Genomic DNA, 17,963 nt, shown 5'->3' with positions numbered 1-17,963 from the left:
GTACTTTTTGATGAAAAATAGATTTCCTTTAAAATCTCATTATAAGAAGTATTTTTCATGTTGAATACAAATATAGGGTTGAGATATCATTTGGTCGTATTTAAGACCCTTAATTAAGCTGTTAAATAAAGTCAATCTAAAAATATCATGGGTATGCACCGTATTTACTGCGTAATTACAATGAACTCAGAGTCTTGTGATATATTTCCCATGATTATTTTAGGTATAGAAGTCTTTCAATATCTTATTTTTCAATTTTGAAATAAAAAGTTTTTTGAGCTAAAAAATACCGTGAACTATTACCTGCAATTTTTGGTACTTTTTGCAGAAAAATAGATTTCCTTTAAAATCTCATTATAAGAAGTATTCTTCATGGTCAATACAAATCTTTGGTTGAAATATCATTTGGTCGTATTTAGTACCCTTAATTAAGATGTTAAATAAAGTCAATCTAAAAATATCACGGGTATGCACCGTATTTACTGCGTAATTACAATGAACTCAGAGTATTGTGATATATTTGCCATGATTATTTTTAGTATAGAAGTGTTTCCATATCTTATTTTTCAATTTTGAAACAAAAAGTTTTTTGAGCTAAAAAATACCCTGAACTATTACCTACAATTTTTGGTACTTTTTGTAGAAAAATAGATTTCCTTTAAAATCTCATTATCAGAAGTATTTTTCATGTTGAATACAAATATGGGGTTGAAATATCATTTGGTCGTATTTAAGACCCTTAATTAAGCTGTTAAATAAAGTCAATCAAAAAATATCATCTATATACTTCGTATTTACTCTGTGATTCGAAGAAACTCGGAGTATTGTGATATTTTTTCTATAATTATTTTATGTATAGAAGTGTTTCAATATCTCATTTTTCAATTTTGAAACAAAAAGTTTTTTGAGCTAAAAAATACCCTGAACTATTACCTGCAATTTTTGGTACTTTTTGCAGAAAAATAGATTTCCTCTAAAATCTCATCATAAAAAGTATTTTTCATGGTCAATACAAATCTGGGGTTAAAATGTCATTTGGTCGTATTTAAGACCCTTAATTAAGCTGTTAAATAAAGTCAATCTAAAAATATCATGGGTATCCACCGTATTTACTGCGTGATTACAATGAACTTAGAGTATAGTGATATATTTCCCATGATTATTTTAAGTATAGAAATGTTTCAATACCTAATTTTTCAATTTTGAAACAAAAAGTTTTTTGAGCATAAAAATACAAATATACTATTACATCGTATTTACTGCGTCATTAGAATGATCTTGGAGTATTGTGATATATTTTCCGTGATTATTTCAACTATAGAAGTGTTTCAATATCATATTTTTCAATTTTGAAACAAAAAGTCTTTTGAGCTAAAAAAATACCCTGAATTTTTGGTACATTTTGATGAAAAATAGATTTCCTTTAAAATCTCATTATAAGAAGTATTTTTCATGGTCTATACAAATCTGGGGTTGAAATATCATTTGGTCGTATTTAACACCCTTAATTAAGCTTTTAAATAAAGTCAATCTAAATATATCATGGGTATGCACCGTATTTACTGTGTAATTACAATGAACTCAGAGTATTGTGATATATTTCCCATGATTATTTCAAGTATAGAAGTGTTTCCATATCTTATTTTTCAATTTTGAAACAAAAAGTTTTTTGAGCTAAAAAATACCCTGAACTATTACCTGCAATTTTTGGTACTTTCTGATGAAAAATAGATTTCCTCTAAAATCTCATTATAAGAAGTATTTTTCATGGTCAATACAAATCTGGGGTTGAAATGTCATTTCGTCGTATTTGAGACCCTTAAGCTGTTAAATAAAATCAGTCAAAAAATATCATCTATATACTTCGTATTTACTGAGTAATTATAATGAACGGGAGTATTGTGATATATTTTCCTTGACTATTTTAAGTAGAGAAGTGTTTCCATATCTTATTTTTCAATTTTGAAACAAAAAGTTTTTTGAGCTAAAAAATACCCTGAACTATTACCTGTAATTTTTGGTACTTTTTGCAGAAAAATAGATTTCCTTTAAAATATCATTATAAGAAGTATTTTTCATGTTGAATACAAATATAGGGTTGAAATATCATTCGGTCGAATTGAAGACCCTTAATTAAGCTGTTAAATGAAGTCAGTCAAAAAATATCATCTATATACATCGTATTTACTGCGTGATTCGAAGGGACTCGGAGTATTGCGATATTTTTTCTATGATTATTTCAAGTATAGAAGTGTTTCAATATCTCATTTTTCAATTTGAAACAAGAAGTTTTTTGAGCTTTTTATGAAAAATGGATTTCCTTTAAATTCTCATTATAGAAAGTATTTTTTATGCTGAATACAAATCTGGGGTTCCAATATCATTTGGTCGTATTTTAACCCCTTAATTATGCTGTCTGTAAACTCAATCTAAAAATATCTGTTTAATTACATCGTATTTCCTGCATCATTAGAATGATCTTGGAGTATTGTGATATATTTTTCGTGATTATTTCAAATATAGAAGTGTTTCAATATCATATTTTTCAATTTTGAAACAAAAAGTTTTTTGAGCTAAAAAATACCCTGAACTATTACCTGCAATTTTTGGTACTTTTTGATGAAAAATAGATTTCCTTTAAAATGTCATTATAAGAAGTATTTTTCATGGTCTGTACAAATCTGGGGTTGAAATATCATTTGGTCGTATTTAAGACCCTTAATTAAGCTGTTAAATAAAGTCATTCTAAAAATATCATGGGTATGCACCGTATTTACTGCGTAATTACAATGAACTCAGAGTATTGTGATATATTTCCCATGATTATTTTAAGTATAGAAGTGTTTCCATATCTTATTTTTCAATTTTGAAACAAAAAGTTTTTTGAGCTAAAAAATACCCTGAACTATTACCTGTAATTTTTGGTACTTTTTGAAGAAAAATAGATTTCCTTTAAAATCTCATTATAAGAAGTATTTTTCATGGTTAATACAAATCTGCGGTTGAAATGTCATTTGGTCGTATTTAAGACCCTTAATTAAGCTGTTAAATAAAGTCAATCAAAAAATATCATCTATATACTTCGTATTTACTGAGTAATTACGATGAACTCAGAGTATTGTGATATATTTTCCTTGATTGTTTAAAGTATAGAAGTGTTTCCATATCTTATTTTTCAATTTTGAAACAAAAAGTTTTTTGAGCTAAAACATACCCTGAACTATTACCTGTAATTTTTGGTACTTTTTGATGAAAAATAGATTTCCTTTAAAATCTCATTATAAGAAGTATTTTTCATGTTGAATACAAATATGGGGTTGAAATATCATTTGGTCGTATTTAAGACCCTTAATTAAGCTGTTAAATAAAGTGAATCAAAAAATATCATCTATATACACCGTATTTTCTGCGTGATTCGAAGGAACTCGGAGTATTGTGATATTTTTTCTATGATTATTTCAAGAATAGAAGTCTTTCAATATCTCATTTTTCAGTTTTGAAACAAAAGTTTTTTGAGCTAAAAAATACCCTGAATTCTTACCCATAATTTTTGGTGCTTCTTTATGAAAAATAGACTTCCTTTAGAATGTCATTATAGAAAGTATTTTTCATGGTCAATACAAATCTGGTTTTGAAATATCATTTGGTCGTATTTAAGACCCTAAATTAAGCTGTTGAATAAAGTCAATCTAAAAATATCATGGGTATGCACCGTATTTACTGCGTAATTACAATGAACTCAGAGTATTGTGATATATTTCCCATGACTATTTTAAGTATAGAAGTGTTTCCATATCTTATTTTTCAATTTTGGAACAAAAAGTTTTTTGAGCTAAAAAATACCCAGAACTTGCAATTTTTGTTACTTTTTGATGAAAAATAGATTTCCTGTAAAATCTCATTATAAGAAGTATTTTTCATGGTCAATACAATTCTAGGGTTGAAATGTCATTTGGTCGTATTTAAGACCCTTAATTAAGCTGTTAAATAAAGTCAGTCTAAAAATATCATCTATATACATCGTATATACCGAGTAATTATAATGAACGGGAGTATTGTGATATTTTTTCTACGATTATTTCAAGTATAGAAGTGTTTCAATATCTCATTTTTCAATTTTGAAACAAAAAGTTTTTTGAGCTAAAAAATACCCTGAACTATTACCTGTAATTTTTGGTACTTTTTGCAGAAAAATAGATTTCCTTTAAAATCTCATTATAAGAAGTATTTTTCATGTTGAATACAAAGCTGGGGTTGAAATATCATTTGGTCGTATTTAAGACCCTTAATTAAGCTGTTAAATAAAGTTAATAAAAGAATATCATCTATATACATCGTATTTACTTCGTGATTCGAAGGAACTCGAAGTATTGTGATATTTTTTCTATGATTATTTCAAGTATAGAAGTGTTTCAATATCTCATTTTTTCAATTTTGAAGCAAAGTTTTTTGAGCTAAAAAATACCCTGTAATTTTTGGTGCTTCTTTATGAAAAATAGATTTCCTTTAAAATCTCATTATAGAAAGTATTTTTCATGCTAAATATAAATTTGGGTTAAAATATCATTTGGTCGTATTTTAAGACCCTTAATTATGTTGTCTATAAACTCAATCTAAGAATATCTTGTTTAATTACATCGTATTTCCTGCGTCATTAGAATGATCTTGGAGTATTGTGATATATTTTCCGTGATTGTTTCAACTATAGAAGTGTTTCAATATCATATTTTTCAATTTTGAAACAAAAAAGTTTTTTGAGCTAAAAAATACCCTGCAATTTTTTTGTACTTTTTGCAGAAAAATAGATATCCTTTAAAATCTCATTATAAGAAGTATTTTTCATGTTGAATACAAATATGGGGTTGAAATATCATTTGGTCGTTTTTAAGACCCTTAATTAAGCTATTAAATAAAGTCAATCTAAAAATATCATGGGTATGCACCGTATTTTTGGCGTAATTACAATGAACTCAGAGTATTGTGATATATTTCCCATGATTATTTTAAGTATAGAAGTGTTTCTATATCTTATTTTTTAATTTTGATACAAAAAGTTTTTTGAGCTAAAAAATACCCTGAACTATTACCTGCAATTTTTAGTACTTTTTGCAGAAAAATAGATTTCCTTTAAAATGTCATTATAAGAAGTATTTTTCATGGTCAATACAAATCTGGGGTTGAAATGTCATTTGGTCGTATTTAAGACCCTTAATTAAGCTGTTAAATAAAGTCAATCAAAAAATATCATCTATATACATCGTATTTACTGAGTAATTATAATGAACGGGAGTATTGTGATATTTTTTCTACGATTATTTCAAGTATAGAAGTGTTTCAATATCTCATTTTTCAATTTTGAAACAAAAAGTTTTTTGAGCTAAAAAAATAATTTAAGACCTGCAATTTTTGGTACTTTTTGCAGAAAAATAGATTTCCTTTAAAATCTCATTATAAGAAGTATTTTTCATGCTGAATACAAATCTGGGGTTAGAATATCATTTTGTCGTATTTTAAGACCTTAATTATGCTGTCTATATCCTCAATCTAAAAATATCGTCTGTTTAATTGCATCGTATTTTCTGCGTCATTAGAATGATATTGGAGTATTGTGATATATTTCCCATGATTATTTTAAGTATAGAAGTGTTTCAATATCTCATTTTTCAATTCTGAAACAAAAAGTTTTTGAGCTAAAAAATACCCTTAACTATTACTTGTAATTTTTGGTACTTTTTGATGAAAAGTGGATGTCCTTTAAAATCTCATTATAAGAAGTATTTTTCATGGTGAATACAAATCTGGGGTTGAAATATCATTTGGTCTTATTTAAGACTAATGCCTTAATTAAGCTGTTAAATAAAGTCAGTCTAAAAATATCATGTTTATGCATCGTATTTACTGTGTCATTAGAATGATCTTGGAGTATTGTGATATATTTTCCATGCTTATTTCAAGTATAGAAGTGTTTCAATATCTCATTTTCAATTCAGAAACAAAAAGTTTTTTGAGCTAAAAGATACTCTATAATTTTTGGTACTTTTTGCAGAAAAATCTTATTATAAGACGTATTTTTCATGCTGAATACAAATCTGTATTTGAAATATCATTTGGTCGTATTGAAGACCCTTAATTAAGCTTTTAGATAAAGTCAATATAATAATATCATCTATTTGCATCGTATTTACTGCGTCATTAGAATGATCTTGGAGTATTGGGACATATTTTCCTTGATTATCTCAATCATAGAAGTGTTTTCATATCATATTTTTCAATTTTGAAACAAAAAGTTTTTTTGAGCTAAAAAATACCCTGAACTATTACCTGCAAATTTTGGTACTTTTTGCAGAAAAATAGATTTCTTTTAAAATCTCATTATAAGAAGTATTTTTCATGGTGAATATAGATCTGGGGTTGAAATATCATTTGGTCGTATTGAAGAGCCTTAATTAAGCTATTAAAGAAAGTCAATCTACGGCTTTATTACGACGACCTTTTTAAGATGAACGCCATACCAGTTGCAGCTGGAATGTCTTCCAACTCCTATTCCTATGGAACAAATTAACCGATACAGTATTCGCGGGAGTCATGCAAACCTATCAGCATCATCATGTACATAATATTTCTGTGTTTTACTCGGAGTTAGGCAAGCTACTATTATTCCTTATGCACCAAAATTACATTATTTGTGAAGTAATTATTTATCATTGTGAGGACCACTTTAGAAATATATATATATATATATATATATATATATATATATATATATATATATATATATATATATATATATATATATATATTTTTTTTTTTTTTTTTTTTTTTTTTTTTTCAAACTTCGCCATTTCCCGCGTTAGCGAGGTAGCGTTAAGAACAGAGGACTGGGCCTTTTTCGGAATATCCTCACCTGGCCCCCTCTGTTCCTTCTTTTGGAAAATTAAAAAAAAAAACGAGAGGGGAGGATTTCCAGCCCCCCGCTCCCTCCCCTTTTAGTCGCCTTCTACGACACGCAGGGAATACGTGGGAGGTATTCTTAATCCCCTATCCCCAGGGATATATATATATATATATATATATATATATATATATATATATATATATATATATATATATATATATATATATATATATTATTTTTTATATTATACTTTGTCGCTGTCTCCCGCGTTTGCAAGGTAGCGCTAGGAAACAGACGAAAGAAATGGCACAACCCCCCCCCATATACATGTATATACATACGTCCGCACACGCAAATATACATACCTACACAGCCCTCCATGGTTCACCCCAGACGCCCCACATGCCCCGATTCAATCCACTGACAGCACGTCAACCCCGGTATACCACATCGCTCCAATTCACTCCATTCCCTGCCCTCCTTTCACCCTCCTGCATGTTCAGGCCCCGACCACACAAAATCTCCTTCACTCCATCCTTCCACCCCCAATTCGGTCTCCCTCCTCTCCTCGCTCCCTCCACCTCCGACACATATATCCTCTTGGTCAATCTTTCCTCACTCATTCTCTCCATGTGCCCAAACCACTTCAAAACACCCTCTTCTGCTCTCTCAACCACGCTCTTTTTATTTCCACACATCTCTCTTACCCTTACGTTACTCACTCGATCAAACCACCTCACACCACACATTGTCCTCAAACATCTCATTTCCAGCACATCCATCCTCCTGCGCACAACTCTATCCATAGCCCACGCCTCGCAACCATACAACATTGTTGGAACCACTATTCCTTCAAACATACCCATTTTTGCTTTCCGAGATAATGTTCTCGACTTCCACAGAGAAGGGGGCCAGGTGAAGATATTCCCTCAAAGGCCCAGTCCTCTGTTCTTAACGCAACCTCGCTAATGCGGGAAAGGGCGAATAGTATGAAAGAAGATATATATATATATATATATATATATATATATATATATATATATATATATATATATATATATATATATATATATATATATATATATATATATATATATATATTGTGTTATCTTCGGTTAAGTATTTTTGTGTAAAGATATACACGGGATATAATGTAAGATAAGTGATATGTATAATTGTATACAAAATAATCAATAGAATAATAAAATGTTAGAAACCAGCTGACAAATTCGAAGACATTATTCATAAAGGTTCACATGAATTCAGTGCCGTCATATTTCTTCTTCAAAAATAACGTTTCAAAAATACAATTGACTATGAGGAAAAGAAACGTAAATAGTAAAAGTTTGATTTAAACAATGATATGATTTTGATATAGATGTAAGGCCATGGTTTTTTTTTTTATATTACTAAACCCCCTGATTTTAGTGCTGGACTTTATATATGATCATGATAGATTGATAATTTGAATTCATGTATGAAACTGTAAATTACTAGGCAATATATATACTATCTTCAATAACTATCATAATTCTTAGAATATATTTTATCCCGGTAGTGTTATAAAGGAGACCGAGTCCCTGTGAAATGAAAGTTGTTTTGCCATAAACATCGTGAGTTGTGATTTGTGTTGAGGACCGACTGAACAAGGAAGGTTGAATTACGTTATTGGCTATTATTTCACTTCACTCTACGTTATTTAGTTATTACTTCACTTCATTCAAACTCAATAACCAGGAACACGATGTCTACTGAAAAGCAGACTGATGCCAAGCCCAAGATCGACTTGGGACTGTTGGAGGAAGACGACGAGTTTGAGGAGTTCCCAGCTGAAGGTAGAGTCATCGTGCTGGCATGTCTGGGTAGTAATCGACTTTGCAACTTGCTAAATTTCTATTTTTTGGGCATTAGATTAAGCTTGTATTGTTATTCTCCTCCCTCTCATTTTCCGCTGTGGCTGTGTTTACAGATTGGGGATCGTATTTTTTTTCTTTACTTGTCTTAGGGTATATAGTGTAAGGGGTCTTAAGAAGTATCGTCTAGAAGTAAAAGCATAAACCAGTGGACTCGTAACCACTTAGTAAAAGTTATGTACAATAGCATTAACGAGGCATACACTAGCCTCTGAAGTGATAGTGGGCAGGGTTGTGAAGATCAGGGAAAATAATGTTGGTAGTTTATCAGCTTAGGTCTGCATCCCTATTATCTTTAGATATTGAAAAAGTTAAGGTAATTTTTCATTTTACGGATGCGTATGTTCTAGATGTTACATTTTGATGAAAGTGGCACCAGTGGATTCATTTATACAAGAATTGAAATTGTGTGAGACTTTAGGTGTAGCACTTTCTACTTCATCAGTTTTGAGTTCTCATAAAGTGAACAGGGCTTTGTACTTGAGGGTGTGTGGGAAATACACTCTTATCAACAGATGAGAATGTAATGAATCCATTGGTGACACTCTTCCAGGTCTAGTTACTGGGAAACAAACAGGAGGGATGCGTACTCTGACATTTCTGATTTCCTTGCGCTGGATGCATGAACATGGACAAGGTTCATGCCTCATGGTCAAAGGACCATGGCTGAAATTGATTGGTAGCACTAGAAAGGTATCAAAAACTCCTCTCAGCAGGGTTTTTTTTATACTGTTCAGTAATAACAGATTATTCAGTCGTACATAAGCTCAAGTATATTTTTTGTTGATTTGAGTTTGAACATTTTTCATAGAGCAGATGGTTCATGGTAAGAAGGCTTTAGTGGTTGGACGTTTTCTAATGAGAAGACTTAGCACATGTATTTCTTTTTTTTTGTATTTGGGTTTTTTAAACAGTTGAATATTGATATTTATGTTTGTATTATTCCCCTTCTAATTTGTAAAATGCCGGCAGTGGTGGCAGGATTGTTAATGTCTGAGGGAGTTAGACACTACCTCAGCATCGAATACTGCTTGATCAGATGTAGTTTCTTAAAACTCTTGGTGGCTTTGACCATAAATTATAGATTTAGGAAGCTTAAGGTGTGGAATTGAGTAAATTTGGGCATATTTAGCATTGGATTTCATAAAACTAGTCCCTGAAATTAGCTAGATTTGGCTAGATATGACAATGAATTTGAGAAGTAAGGAAATTTTGGTATGGATTTTGGAATGTATTCAAGTGGGTTTGTACAGGATTTTGAATTTGCATTGATTTAGGCTTTAATTTGAAACAGATGGATCTGGGCATGGATTTGGGCATGAATAATGTGGATTTAGGTAAATTTAGGATGTTAGTTTTAAGTAGATTTAACCTGTAATAATGGGTTTATGTCCAAGGATGATGATTTTGACATGAAGTTCTGTGAATTTGGGTTGGAATTTAAGTAAGTTTTGGAAAAACTTAATGAGATTTGGGTATGGTTTTCAGTAGATTTGGAGATGAACATGAATAGTTATGGATAAATTGAATCAGGACATCAGCATATCATTTGTGACATGTTTTCCTTGTTCTCTTTTTATAATGTTAAAACCATAACTTTTATAAGTCATTATGAAATGTTCCTAGCATTTTGGACTCATAAATCTTGTGTAAAACAGTTTATCAGACTGGTCAAACCATCCAAGAAGTAAGTTTATATTTGCACTCTCACAAGGCTATCATCCCAAGAATTTGGCAAGAGATGTTAACTTGTCACTGGCATTTAATCAACATTTATGGATACAAAAGACAAAACAATGTCGTGTATATATAGCTTTTTATTATCGCTTCATGTGTTACTGTACTCCATGCTCAAAGTTACATCATGAGTGAAAAGTCCCCTTTGGCAAGGTTGTATCATTTGGAGGATAGTCTTGTCAGGAACTTCACACTTGAAAGAGTCAGCATTTCCCTGCTACTGGAAGTATTACAGTCTTGGGCTGCAAGAACCTTTGAAAAAGTTCCTGAGTTACACTGGACTTTTTTGGAGATATTGGTCCTTGAGAAATTCTGAATAGATGAAAAAAAATATTCATAAAATACCAAAAACATTACATGCCAGATTGTAGAATGTATACAATTTTTACATCATCGACATATGCACCAAAGTGTTTTTGACAATTACGAGTCCATGCTTAGTTAAATGTGCTTACAGTAGAATATAAATGAGTATGTGGTTTCACCTTTTGTTGTTCATTTGTTTGTAGTGAAACCTCATATGTATGTTTACATACATTAGTTATGCAAACAACAGTAATAGATGTTATATTGAAGTGATATCAAAAGAAAGTCAATGTCAAGCACAAGGAAGTAGATGAAGTATTTGTTGATCATCTTGATTTCTAAATATGTCTCCTTTTTTTGTGCTATTTATCCACTCCATTTTTCTTTCATCTTCTGTGCATATCCACTTTCCAGTTATTAATGTTGTTGGATAAGAAAAAAGTGTATGAATTGAAACCTATTCACTTGCCTACTTGCGACAAGATTTTGGCCAGAAAGGCAGCATATTGCATAGCTGTGAAATTTTTGTGTAAGAGATGTTTAGAGAAAGAGCAGGATTTCAGTTTGGCATTTTTTTACCTGGAGAAAGCATATAACAGGGATGGCGGAGAGGCCTTGTGAATGATGACACAAATATATAGTATGGGAGGAAAGCGTTAAATGCTGTGAGGAGTTTTTATTAGGTGAGTAAGGCATTTGTGCAAGAACGAAAGGAGGAGGGTGGGTGGTTCCAAGAGGTGTTGGGTTGGTATCAAGGGAATGTGATGTCACCATGGCTGTTTGATCTGTTCATTAAAGGGGTTTTGAAGTAAGTATTGTAAGTAAATGCAAGGGTTATAGAGAAAGGGGTGGGTTGTATACTGGGGATTAGGTGGGGCCTTGAGGTTGAATTAGTCGCTGTTTGCAGATGATATTGCTGTGATGGCAGACTTGTATGAAAAGCTGGTTTCTGAATTTGAGAAAGTATGCAAAAGGAGGAAGTTGAAAGTTGATATGAGTAACAGTAAAGTGGTGAGGTTTAGCAAGGGGTTGAGACAAGTTGATTTGAATGGGGATAATTGGAGGAAGTGGACTGCTTTAGATACTTGAGTGTGGACATGAATGCAAAATGGAACTATGGAAGCTGAAGTGAATCTTAGGGTGGGAAAGGGACATAGGTTCAGGTAACATTGAGGAATGTATTAAAGGAGAGGTCACAGTCTCGTAAGGAAAAGATGGATCTGTTTGATGGTACAATAATGCCAGTATCTTTGTATGAGTGCGAATCAACCCAGAAAGCAAAATAACATTAGATGGTGGACATGATGGAATTGAAATGCCAGAGGACAACATGTGATATGGGGAGGCTTGATTGTGTAGGGAACCAATGCAAGAGAGAGGTGTTATAGTAAGTGAGTTATGATTGAAAGCTGATCTGTGTATACGTAAATGGTTTTGACATGGAGAAGATGAGTGAAGAGAGTCTAACTAATAGGATATCCATGTCACAAGTGGAGGGATTAATGAGTAGGGGGAACCAAGGAGATAGAAGTTAAGAGTGAAAGAGACTGGCATGTATAGCATAGAGTGAATTGGAGCAGTGCGGTGTACAAGGAGGTGTTGCAACATGCTGTCATTGGGGTGAACAAGGGCTTATAAAGTGGTCTGTGGGGCTTGACTATGGATGAGAGCTCTTGTTTTCCGTGACATAGTGGATGTGAGGAAATGAGGACATTTGTAATCATTTCCTAGTGCTACCTCACTAACACAGGAGACATTAAACCAAATATGAAAATAGTTAATTGTTCATTTTTTCTCTTTAAAGACTGGGGTGCAGCTGATGAAGATGCTGAGGATGTCAATGTATGGGAGGATAACTGGGATGATGACAATATTGAGGATGACTTTTCACAACAACTTAGGTAAGTGCATCAGTCAGTATATTCCTGTATGATGTAGGGGAAACAAGTTTCTTCGTAAAGATTCAAGGAATGCATGAAACAGATGTACAGGTGGGGAATACACAGGTGTCAAGAGGACTTAATGATTTATTTATCAAATGGGTTGATGGGCAACAAAGCCAAGTGATATTGTAAGACGAACAAGGATGAGTCTAGCCCATCAGTTAAACTGATGGAAGTGTAACTGCCAATTTTGTAAAAGGTCCAGTTTCTTGCATCTCATTTTGTAAGTTCCTTGGCCATAACATCCAGTGCTTTCTTGTCAGTTTGCATCATACAAAGGAAGTACAAAAGGTACTTGACACTTGACACTGTAGAACTACACATTTCGAGTCCTTACATCTTAAAAGTTATATACACCCATTTGCAGTCTTTTTTTAAGCATAAATTGAATTTTAGATTTGGCCACTTCGGAAATGCTGTAGGGTTTATCAAAAAATTAAAAAATATTTTGGGCATATCACTTAAAAGGACAGCTAGACTGTGTATGTGAGGGAATGAGGCCATTTCTTTGTCTGTCCCGGACAAAACCTTGTTAATGCAGGATATGGCAAACATGCATGAAAAAGTGAAGAAAAGTTGAGAAGAGCAATAAAGATTAAGCAAACTTACTTTATTCTATGTTGTACAGACAATAAAGTTTGTGCATTCACCAATGATGTACTTGCTTTGCTGCTGTGATGACATGACATTATATCATCACCTTGATGCCCACGAATAACAGAATTAGTTAATGTAACTGATACACATGTTGTTTTTCTGTTTTATATGGAGGAAGTGAAGTGTTTTAGATATCTGGGAGTGGATCTGGCAGCGGATGGAACCATGGAAGCGGAAGTGGATCATAGGGTGGGGGAGGGGGCGAAAATTCTGGGGGCCTTGAAGAATGTGTGGAAGTCGAGAACATTATCTCGGAAAGCAAAAATGGGTATGTTTGAAGGAATAGTGGTTCCAACAATGTTGTATGGTTGCGAGGCGTGGGCTATGGATAGAGTTGTGCGCAGGAGGATGGATGTGCTGGAAATGAGATGTTTGAGGACAATGTGTGGTGTGAGGTGGTTTGATCAAGTGAGTAACATAAGGGTAAGAGAGATGTGTGGAAATAAAAAGAGCGTGGTTGAGAGAGCAGAAGAGGGTGTTTTGAAGTGGTTTGGGCACATGGAGAGGATGAGTGAGGAAAGATTGACCAAGAGGATATATGTGTCGGAGGTGGAGGGAGCAAGGAGAAGAGGGAGACCAAATTGGAGGTGGAAAGATGGAGTGAAAAAGATTTTGTGTGATCGGGGTCTGAACATGCAGGAGGGTGAAAGGAGGGCAAGGAATAGAGTGAATTGGAGCGATGTGGTATACCGGGGTTGACGTGCTGTCAGTGGATTGAATCAAGGCATGTGAAGCGTCTGGGGTAAACCATGGAAAGCTGTGTAGGTATGTATATTTGCGTGTGTGGACGTATGTATATACATGTGTATGGGGGGGGTTGGGCCATTTCTTTCATCTGTTTCCTTGCGCTACCTCGCAAACGCGGGAGACAGCGACAAAGTATAAAAAAAAAAAAATGAGTAATACACTTCACACTTTTGGTGATTGTACCATGATACCCAGTGAAGAATAGGCAATGATTTTGTGATTTGTTTCACTTCCCTTGGTGGAGCTTTTATGTTTGGCATATTTTTATAATTTTCAGAAAGAAGACTTATTTTCTTCTGAGGCTTAGTTGTCTGCTCTTGATGCAGCCTTCCCTATGCATATTCATAGTTTTCTTATTCAATGCACAATGACCTGAGCCATATACATATATGCATGCCATCACTTCTGTTAGAACATTCTTTATTCATTTCTTCCATATCATAATCAAGATGATTTTCTTATTATGATCCAAATCATGTTAACATCCAAGAAATTAACATCACTGTCATTTGTTCCTTGGGGACAGTAGGTAGTTTTTGATTCAAGCAGTTTGTGAAAATCAGCGAACACACTTTTTTTTGGATGGGACAGGGCCATTTGTTTTTCCTCTTGTATTATGTGGATAACTGACACAGCAGAAATTTTTCCCAGTGCTTATTATATCTGTTAGTGACTTAAGGCACCTCTGCTTATTGAAAACCGCATACCCTTAAATTCAGTTAAGGATGGGAAGAGGTAACCTATAAAGTACAGGTGCAGTAGCACTGCTGAGAACTTTCAGATATATTTGCAGGAGATAAGGAGTTAATCAAGTATTTGTCCACTGAAAGTAGACTTTTCTTGTAGCTAGTTTGAAAATTACCCTCTACAAGGGGGAAGCTAGAAGAAATGCACTGAGGATTAACCATTGACTGGGCATGAACTAGAGACTCCAACACTATGTTGCTTCTCTGGTCAAGCAGGACAGTAATCACTTTTGATAAAAATCCACTCCAAGGCTAGTACTGTATGTCTGAAACTTTTAGCCATGAGCCATACTGTTTGTAACCCCAGCTACGTTGATCAAGCAACATATCACAGATTGAAAGATGTCAACATATGGTCAAGGGAGTTCCTCAGTGTAGCGTTTAATGTTACTGACCATCACACATGCACAGGCTACCTGGGATCAACCCCACATAGGTTTGAATCCTGGTCAGTAGAAAGGCTACCTGGCATAGGCTAGGGTGTGTGTATGCATAGGAGTAAAGGCATGTTACACATATACAAGGCTAAGAAGATAGGGTAACACAAATGTAAAACTCTCCCCATTATACACAAACAGTAATCACCATGAGCTTGAATACTGCACGTATTTGTTTTATCCCTGGGGATAGGGGAGAAAGAATACTTCCCACGTATTCCCTGCATGTCGTTGAAGGCGACTAAAAGGGGAGGGAGCGGGTGGCTGGAAATCCTCCCCTCTCGCTTTTTTTTTTTTTTCCAAAAGAGGAACAGAGAAGGGGGCCAGGTGAGGATATGCCCTCAAAGGCCCAGTCCTCTGTTCTCAACGCTACCTCGCTAATGCGGGAAATGGCGAATAGTGTGAAAGAAAGATTTGTATTGCAAATAAGTATGAGCCTCGTCTACATGAAGGCAAAGTAAACCTTTTCAGAAGTGACAATTTGCTCTGAGTCGAGTGCACTCCTTACTAGAATAACCCAAGGTTTTCCACATACAGATGAAACCTGCTTTATGCAATAACAAAGCAACATAAGTCTGAATGGTATGGTGACTGTGGATAAGAGAATGCATTGTGCTGCAAAATTTCCGTACTTTGATGTCATTGGCTTGGATAGGCTGCTACATGGTTGTTAAGCCCTGTCCACTGACCAACACCACAGTGTTGTAGTTTTTTTTTTTTTTACCTCTTCTTTCAATATTACTTTGGTTTCTGCTCTCAAGAACTGACTGGTTGTTTAGGTGGTTTCTGCTCTCAAGAACTGACTGGTTGTCTCTCTTCCATAACCTAAACCATGTGATATTTGGCAAGCCACTGCATCGCATGATAAGGGTAAGGCTCGAGATAACTCTGTGATGGGCTGTTGGGATATTCATCTCTTTTTCTTCACTGCTGAAGTATAGTACTGTACCGTCTTGTTTTTTCTGCCATGACCTTGCCTTTTTTGAAAGGCAGTTTTTTTTTTTTTCCCCCCATCTCTTAGAACTCTTGTTATTTTCCTTTTTCTCTCCTCACTCTTTAACCTCTTAACCCTTTTTTTGTTTTTTTTAGGGCCTAGCTTCTATGAGCACTTTTATGAATGGAGCTTTCAACATTAAATAGAGGCAGTAATTTTTGTATCAACCTGAAGATTAATTTTGAAATTTGCAGTGGTAAGACCTGCCAAATGTATGATGTTTAATTGTGTGTGGATTGTTGTGCCTTACAGATTTTCTTTTCATTACTTTTTGGCCTGAGGCCACAAAGTAGTCATACAGTTTTAGATAAATATGAAAGCAGCTCTATTCACTGTAGTATGTATTACACTAAAAGCCTAGTCTTTGCACCACGGTTTATGTAGATTTTTCGAGGTTTTGCTACTTGTTAGTAAATTATGATTAATGAAGATAATAATGTGTAAATAAAGCAGCTAGAGCAATTAAGGTAAAGTCATGTGCAGGTGGGAAGATTATAACTTGAAAAGATTGCAAATAGTTTTGCTCTTTTTTGAGTTTATGACATAGTGACTTTGATTCAGTATTTTCCATTCACATGTAAAACTGATTGTAAAGATATTCTGAAGTGGTTGTGGAAAATGATATTGATAGTTGAGTGTTTGGTTGTATACATTTATTTCATGTTTAGTTACATTCAGAACATTCTTTTCCTTTCAGAGCGGAGTTGAATCTTCAGCCAATGCAGTAGTCTACATAAGCAAGAATTGTTGCAGGTCTTAGAATATTTTTAATTTTTTCATAATATTCAGAAAGATAGAAGTAAGGCTGTACAAGCTGTGAAGTATGTTGCTTGGAAGATTTTCTTTATACTATAACTTGTGTTCTGTACTTTGCCATTTTCTTTTACTGCATTGATTTAGTCTTTCATTCAGTAATAATGTTTCAAATAAAAACTCTGGAATATTTGTGCCATTTATTTGTATATACTTATGATGCAGCACTGTTTTCACTAGGCAGTAGTATCAGGTTTAATATTCTGTTTGCTGTAGGCGATATATTGATTAGTCTTGCACCCAAAATGGTCTGTGTTTTCTTGTTTTTTACATCTTTTGATTTTTTTAATGTATTTATCATTTCAAGCAATAGCAAGGTAGTGTAAGGAATAGATGTCGTAGCCTTTGAGGGCAGTATTCTATTCATGAGAATATTAGTGCTTTGGAGAGCATCATCTCTTGAATGTCTCCTTTTTTCTTGAGAAATGTCTAGGATATTCAGTTTACCATCCTTATGGAAAAGGAAACTTACCTTGTGATTTTCCAAATTTGTCATCTCGCATTATTCATCTGGGTTTTCACATTTTTCATTCTTTATACGATATGTTCAAGCCTTTCTTGTAGTCATCAGTGGTCCAGTAGAAAACTGTTATGTTTGTGCATACTGATTATTTTGTTTCTCCTTTAGGATTGAATCATTGATTTGTTATTGTACTTCACTATTTTTGTATACTTATCAGTATACTCGCTGGATCTGTTCATCTTCATGCAGTGTATTTCTAGAGATTATTCCAACATTTAACTATCTAGATAAGTCATAATCACTCATTTTTAC

At 33.5% G+C, this 17,963-nt stretch overlaps 1 protein-coding gene across 7 annotated transcripts in view; it reads left to right on the top strand.

Annotated features, from left to right (window-relative positions):
* LOC139750769 (uncharacterized) overlaps positions 1-17,113 on the top strand; it is a 284,624-nt gene extending 267,511 nt beyond the window's left edge. For all 7 annotated transcript variants that reach the window (XR_011713215.1, XR_011713217.1, XR_011713220.1 and 4 more), the window contains 2 exons: positions 12,656-12,752; positions 17,073-17,113. Coding sequence is in view for 1 of the 7 variants with exons in the window: in XM_071665494.1 (XP_071521595.1) it covers positions 12,656-12,752; positions 17,073-17,083 (108 nt within the window). In the remaining 6 variants the exon portion in view is untranslated. The remainder of the gene's footprint in view (positions 1-12,655; positions 12,753-17,072) is intronic.
* The last annotated feature ends 850 nt before the right edge of the window (positions 17,114-17,963 follow it).

Source organism: Panulirus ornatus, chromosome 10 (assembly GCF_036320965.1).
Source record: "Panulirus ornatus isolate Po-2019 chromosome 10, ASM3632096v1, whole genome shotgun sequence".
NCBI classification, from domain to species: domain Eukaryota; kingdom Metazoa; phylum Arthropoda; class Malacostraca; order Decapoda; family Palinuridae; genus Panulirus; species Panulirus ornatus.
Note: the sequence above shows the minus strand (reverse complement) of the source record. Positions and strands in the feature narration are given on the sequence as shown.